This window comes from Pistacia vera, unplaced genomic scaffold (assembly GCF_008641045.1).
Source record: "Pistacia vera cultivar Batoury unplaced genomic scaffold, PisVer_v2 Contig93, whole genome shotgun sequence".
In the NCBI taxonomy this organism is placed as follows: Eukaryota; Viridiplantae; Streptophyta; class Magnoliopsida; order Sapindales; family Anacardiaceae; genus Pistacia; species Pistacia vera.
In genome coordinates, this window is record NW_022196812.1 from 1593535 (window position 1) to 1600145 (window position 6611).

Genomic DNA, 6611 nt, shown 5'->3' on the forward strand with positions numbered 1-6611 from the left:
TAAGAACAAATACTATAATTGAATTAAGCAAATATAAGAGGGAAAAAAGAACAAAAAGAATTTGATTGTTGAGCTGTGTAGATTAATCTACTGAAAAGCTGCAGAGTTAAAGAAACTTCAAAATCTTTTACAGCAAGGTCTAATTAAATATTGAAAAAATGGCTCTTTAAATACTGATTTTAACAGAAGTTCATTAGTTTGTCCTTGACACCTATTGAAACTTGTCTTCCCCTTGGTTTTGTTCCTCCGTTTCTGAATCTTGGACTTTGATTGTTGCAATACAAAGAGAGGAAATCACTTACATGGAGCAAACAGTCAGCAATGAAATAAAGTCCAGTGGTGAAGCTGAACCCAGTAGCAGCAGTCATGGCCCTCCGAGGAGAGAAGGTAAGTTAAATACATACATACACACGCGTGAGCACACACGTATATATATGCACACACACAGAGGATCAAGGATTGACCAAGTAAGTGTATAATACGGTTGAGCACACGAACGCACGCGCGCGCTCGCACGCGTACACACACATATATATATATATATATGACTTAGGGGTCTGGACAATCTTCCGCGTATCTCAATCAATCTTTCGAACCCTTGGAACTGTCAACTAAGCATACACACACACACATATATATGGGGGTCTGGGTCAGCTTACGCGTATCTCAATTATTCTCCCGGGGCCTTAAAACTGCTAGCAGAGTAGGAGTCTCAATGACCACCCCTATTATTGCTTTCTAATTAAAATATTGAGATTACTATGTATACACTCGGCTCTTTTTCGCAACATTTAACAATATATCAACAACAAAACAATCCCAAAAGTAACAATATATATATATATATATATATATAGAGAGAGAGAGAGAGAGAGAGAGAGGGCTCATGGAATTGTTATGTTAACGTATCTTCTCCTTTTATTTTATTTGCTAGCTTATTATGCTGTCCAGTTTGTGGGGACATATTCATAGTTACCTGAATTCCTAACGTAATTTTTAGTTTAAAAGAGAATTGAAACTTTGATTGTTAACTAAGAAATGAATAGATGCATTAAAAATTTTCATATCAATTGATGGAAATTGTACTTGAAAAGATACAAAAGGGAAGAGAACAATCTAGAAGGAAAGTGCAGAAAAACAGAGCAAGAAAAGTGAGAACTCTGAAATGAGATTCTGTTGAATTTTTACTAACTGACTGAACTAACTCTTTAACAAGAAGAAGGCTGAATTTATATAGACAGCCATCAGTAAAACGCAGCGTTTTATAACATTCTTATTAAAGAAACGCTGCGTATTAGTCATGCTTAAAGATATTACAAAAACCAAATAAAACTAGGCTTCTCCTTGATCTGCATAAGCCGAGACTAAACCACCAAGTTCTACAGTCTTCTTCTTCTTCTTTTATCAACAGTACTGAGCTTGCATGTTAAAAAAAAAAAAAAAATGGAGGGATATTTTGTTGAGATGATCAAATGGAAAAGATGGTACAAATTATTGAAAGCTTAACAAACAGATGCAAATGGCATCTCCTATGTTTAAATTACAGCTTGAATTGTTATCTCATAAATAATTTTATTGGTTAATTAAGTCATACATATTTTCAAACTGTGAACATCAATTTATTTGGTAAGAAATATTTCTTCCATATATGAAATTCTACAAACCGTAAAAGAGAAGTACAAAGAAGGGCAAAGCAAAGCCATAGAGATAGAATTCAACATAAAGTGACACGTGATGGATGCATTTAAATAAGATAAAAAAAAAGAAAGAAATTAACTTACAAGGTTTTCACTCAAAGAACAATAAAAAAATTCCAAAAGTTTTATGTCGGGGGAAGTAAGGTATTGCCTTCCCACAACTGAAATTAATTATTCCACTTCTTCTGTACGAATTGGATGAGGTATTGCCTTATATATAATTGAAAACTGGTGCCATGTTTCTCTAAAATTTTTCACTGATCAGCGATCACTTGACCAGCAAAAGTTAAGACAAATTGACAGACATGGCAGTTAGTATTCCTATTAATTCAGAAGGTAATTTTATTAATTGGTTTTACTCATTCTATACTTTACTGATGATTTAATGTCTAATATAGCTAACACTTTGTGTGTTAAAACAAAATGACAGACGTGGAACGTACTAGGAATTCTGAAGGTAATTTTATTAATTGGTTTTTTCTAATTCTATAGTTTACTAATGATTTAATGTCTAATATAGCTAGCACTTTATATTACGTACTTTCTCAATATATACAGAATTTCTGAAGAGCTATAGAGCGGCTACAGAATTGGATGTGGAGAAGCTTGATCATTACTGGCTTCTACGCAGAGCTATACAACAGAATAATTGGAAAGCTGTGGGAGAATTCATTAGTTATAATCAGCCGCAGGTGTTCACGGACAAGATTTCAGAATTGTACGAAACCCTTTTCCACTTAATTGTAAAATCAGATAATGACGCCGCAATTTCATTGCTGCGAGAGAATGTACCGAAGTTTGCAGGATCTGTATTGGCAGAAGATGCTGCTGGCTGGACGGCTTTATCAAGCGCAGCATTCCTTGGCAATAAAAAAGCTGTAAAAACCATTGTGAATTCTTGCAGTGATTTACCAGACGTACCTTCAAGTTCGAAAAATCTCCTTCCAATTCATTTTGCAGCATCTTCTGGACACAAGGAAATAGTTCAATTTCTACTTCCACGGACTAGATTACAAATAGATGAAACACGGAGCAAACTGGTTCTACGTCTGATCGATTCTAATCTATGTGGTTAGTGCAATATAACCTTAAATTTGCGGGATCTCTTTTTTCACTTAGAATTGTTTAATTTATTAATTATATGGTATAGTCGTATAGATTATTAGGAAATAATAAATCATATGATATATTATATTTATGATTATAATATGTTATATGATTCTTCAGTATTTTCCCCATGATTCTAATATATTATGATTCTATAATATATATTATATTATTATGTGTATATTTAGGATTCTGATTACCTTATTTGTGTACTTAGGTTTACCTATAAATTGTCACATTTGATTGTAAATTTTCATCAATTCAATATACACATTTTCTCTAATATTCTTTCATAGATGACCCTTTTGGCTTCTATACATTGTTGTGCTCGATCGCTCTGATTTTAGTTTCTCTTCATGCACAGGTATAGCTCTTCGTTTATTGAAGAACCAACCGCGCGATTTGCATCCAAAGTACAGAGAGAAGATTCTAAGAAGGCTGGCTACAAAGCCTAACCGGTTTAAAAGTGGGAGTCGGCATGGATTTTTGCAAAGCTTAATCTATAATTGTTAGTATCAAATCATCCCTGCTATCTTTCACTTTGTTAAATCACATGCATAATGCACCCACATATCACATAATCTTCTCATGATAGTCCAGGTTTATTTAAAACAAAAAAAAAAAGTTTTTAATTGCTATGATCATATCATATTTTGGGAATTAAAATTAGCAAAGATTGTTATATATGGGAACTTTTCTTTCCGTACAACAGAAAGAAACTAATATCTAACAAACCATCCGTTGTGGCATGATGGAGTGAATGAATTGAGGAGTTAAAAGACTAAGGGCTGTTGGGTTCAAGTTGCAACAAGGGCAAGGGGTGGCCACCAATTACCAAACCCAAAAAAAAAAAAAAAAAAAAAAAAGAGCTAATTTCTAACATTTTTCATGAGTAAATGATTAAATATTTTAAATGATTTAAAAATATTAAATTTAACAATTTGATAAGATATTTGGGAAATAAAAAACCTGTCATACATATTACTCTTATGATAATTACTTTTCATAAACAACATTGAATTACAAGGGCTTAAGTGTTTCATTCTGAAACTACAAGGGTGTAAGTATTTCATTTTGAAACTCATGGATCTCCTTAGTGTCTCAACTCTTAAGCAATGTCCATGTAAAAACCTCCAAATTGAGAAGAAAATAAAGTATAATTAATTAAATGAAGAATTAAATAAGAATGCATGCCACCTCAAACTCCAAACCAAAATGATATAAATGATAGTGTCTTGCTTTGGAAGACCAACCCCCCATATCTTTTGTGGTGCTACTCAATTTCTGGGAAAAAAACAAATTAAAGGTGGCAAGATTATATACAGATATTGGCTCCCTGCGCACGGGCTGGCAATGCCATCATCCATTGTTTTAACTTTTTCTTCTTCAAATTGTTCTCTAAAACACTCACCAATTCATCATCTCTTTGCTTCGTTGTCCTTATTGGATGGAGTCTCAAAAGTTGAGTAGGTTCAATTGAGCTCACAATTGTGTATCGGCTACGTGCCTGATCACATGCCATCGATCCTTGAAATCTAAGGGTGGTTCAGATTAAAAGATTATGGATATTTCCATCCAAATACATAACCCATCTGTTATCTGGTAGTTTATTGCTGAAGAAATTACTTTTGAGTTTCAAAATTACACTAGTAGTGTTAAAGTCATAGGAAACCTTATCCTGAATTTCGACTTGTATCCAACATAAAGATGCCTAAATTTCTCACGTCTATGTATTTGCAGGGATTCCAGTGAAAGATGATAATATGCCTTCCCCTCAGGCCGGAACCGATTTCCAAAACCCTGGAAGTGTAGATGGAGACATGGAAAACCCCAAACAGTTATCTGCAAGTACGTTTAATAGTAAATCTCTCTAATAGTTTTTCATTTCAAAATTTCCTGTATATAGACCACGATACTTGACCTTGTAAAGTCAACACTCAAAGCTATTTGTCTATATATCAGGTGGAATGCGCCAAAAATTGAACTCTATGTTCTGGAATGTCCTCATGCAGCTAGGTAAGGATTTTAATAGTTGTGTGAATTCATTTGACCAGGTTCTTTAAATAAAATAAATCTTCATTTATAAACTTGAGTTCAATACATATATACAGCCCCATGCATCAAACGCATACACGATGAAAAGTTAATTCACATGCAAGCGCTTGAAATTGTAAGAATAATGTGTGGGGAAGTTCTTTTGTACTTCGAAAAAGCTTCAGAGACAATAAAGCGACCACTCCTCACAGCTACAAGATTTGGGATTTTTGAGATTGTCGATGAAATTTTGAAGGTGTATGAAAATGCTTTTTGTTTCGTTGACGAAGCTGGAACAAATGTGTTGCAGCTTGCAGTTTTGCATCGTCATGAAATATTTTTCCGTATCATATTAAAGTATTCTGGGAAAAGTTGGACAGAGTACACAGATAATGATTGTAACAACATCTTGCACTTAGCCGGAAAGTCTGCACCTTCAAGTAAAATAGCAGGTTCAGCATTGCAAATGCAGCGGGAGGTGCAATGGTTCAAGGTGATTTATATACATTTGAGTAGTCTTTTAAGAACTAATTAATTAATTTATGTCGTGCCAATCTTCTTGATACTATTTTACAAAAGTGTTTTGTGCTTAATAAATTTGAAAAATGTGAAAGAAGAAGAAGAAAAGTATACATTTGATATTGTGTAACATTTATGATTTTATTCAAAACATAAACTAATTTTACTCTTCAAAAGATTTATTATATTCACATAAAGCTTTTTCTGTATTATATTTCCTTGAAAACTTTTAACATAATATTCTATATATGTGAAATACTAAACGCGACATTAATTTATTAGATTCAGATTTCTCACTATCCATATATGTCTAATATTATATGTAAACCTTTTCATCAGGCTGTGGAAAATCTTGTACGTCCATCCTTACATGAGAAGCGGAATGAGGAAGGAAAAACTCCTATAGAAGTGTTTGAGGAAGAACATAAGATATTAGTTAATGAAGGTGAAAAATGGATGAAGGGGAGTGCTAAATCATGCACGGTTGTTGCTGCACTCATAATCACCATGGTATTTGCCGCCGCTTTCACTATACCAGGAGGCAACAACACTGAAGGACCGGCTTTTATTATTTTCGCCATATCAGATGCGCTTGCATTCGTTTCTTCCATTGCTTCATTGTTAATGTTCTTGGGAATCCTCACTACGCGCTATTTGCCAGAAGATTTTTTGAAGTCCTTGCCCGAGAAGTTAATTATCGGCCAAATCAGCTTGTTAATTTCTATTGCAAGCATGATGGTAGCCTATGGTGCAACGTTCTACATCAATTGCACTCATCAATGGAAGTGGACTATCTTCCCAATTTCCCTTCTTACTAGTCTCCCAGTGACCTTATTTGCAATGGTGCAGTTTCCTCTCTTGTTTGAAATGATCTCTTCCACTTATGGACCTAGTATTTTTCCATCAAAGGAAGGAATAGGGAAGTAATTCTCTCTCTCTCTCTCTCTCTCTATGATGGTCAGGAGATTTCACCAGGATTCAATATGTATTGGGTATATAAACCAGAACTGTAGTCTTGAATACTTAATGAAAAACTTGTTTTCTTTGTTGTAGTTTCCTCTATGGTTGAAATTTGGATAAGACCAAGCAGTTAAGTTCATATTGACATCTTTTACTTTGCTAACATCTGGTTTTTTGAGCTGTCCAACTTGTATTTTAGAGAACTGGCAATCTGATGATTGTTGCAATAATAAGATGATTTGTACATGATTAACAGATAATGGAAATATAGATTAAAAAAAAACAGAGCTAATC

At 33.8% G+C, this 6611-nt stretch overlaps 1 protein-coding gene across 1 annotated transcript; it reads left to right on the forward strand.

The window, feature by feature from the left end:
- The first annotated feature begins 1962 nt into the window (after nt 1-1962).
- Nucleotides 1963-6284, forward strand: LOC116120352. Its single transcript, XM_031406304.1, has 8 exons — nt 1963-2033; nt 2128-2154; nt 2256-2768; nt 3169-3312; nt 4545-4652; nt 4767-4820; nt 4916-5331; nt 5697-6284. The coding sequence occupies exons 1-8, from the start codon at nt 2003-2005 to the stop codon at nt 6282-6284; spliced, it is 1881 nt and encodes a 626-aa protein (XP_031262164.1). The 5' UTR covers nt 1963-2002.
- Nucleotides 6285-6611: the final 327 nt, after the last annotated feature.

Bases quoted from the DNA above. Each gene is read 5' to 3' on its own strand.
- LOC116120352 (XM_031406304.1), top strand. From the start codon at position 2,003: ATGGCAGTTAGTATTCCTATTAATTCAGAAG. The intron at 2,155-2,255 runs GTAATTTTATTA...CAATATATACAG, and splicing joins ACGTACTAGGAATTCTGAAG to AATTTCTGAAGAGCTATAGA. The intron at 4,653-4,766 runs GTACGTTTAATA...TCTATATATCAG, and splicing joins CCCCAAACAGTTATCTGCAA to GTGGAATGCGCCAAAAATTG.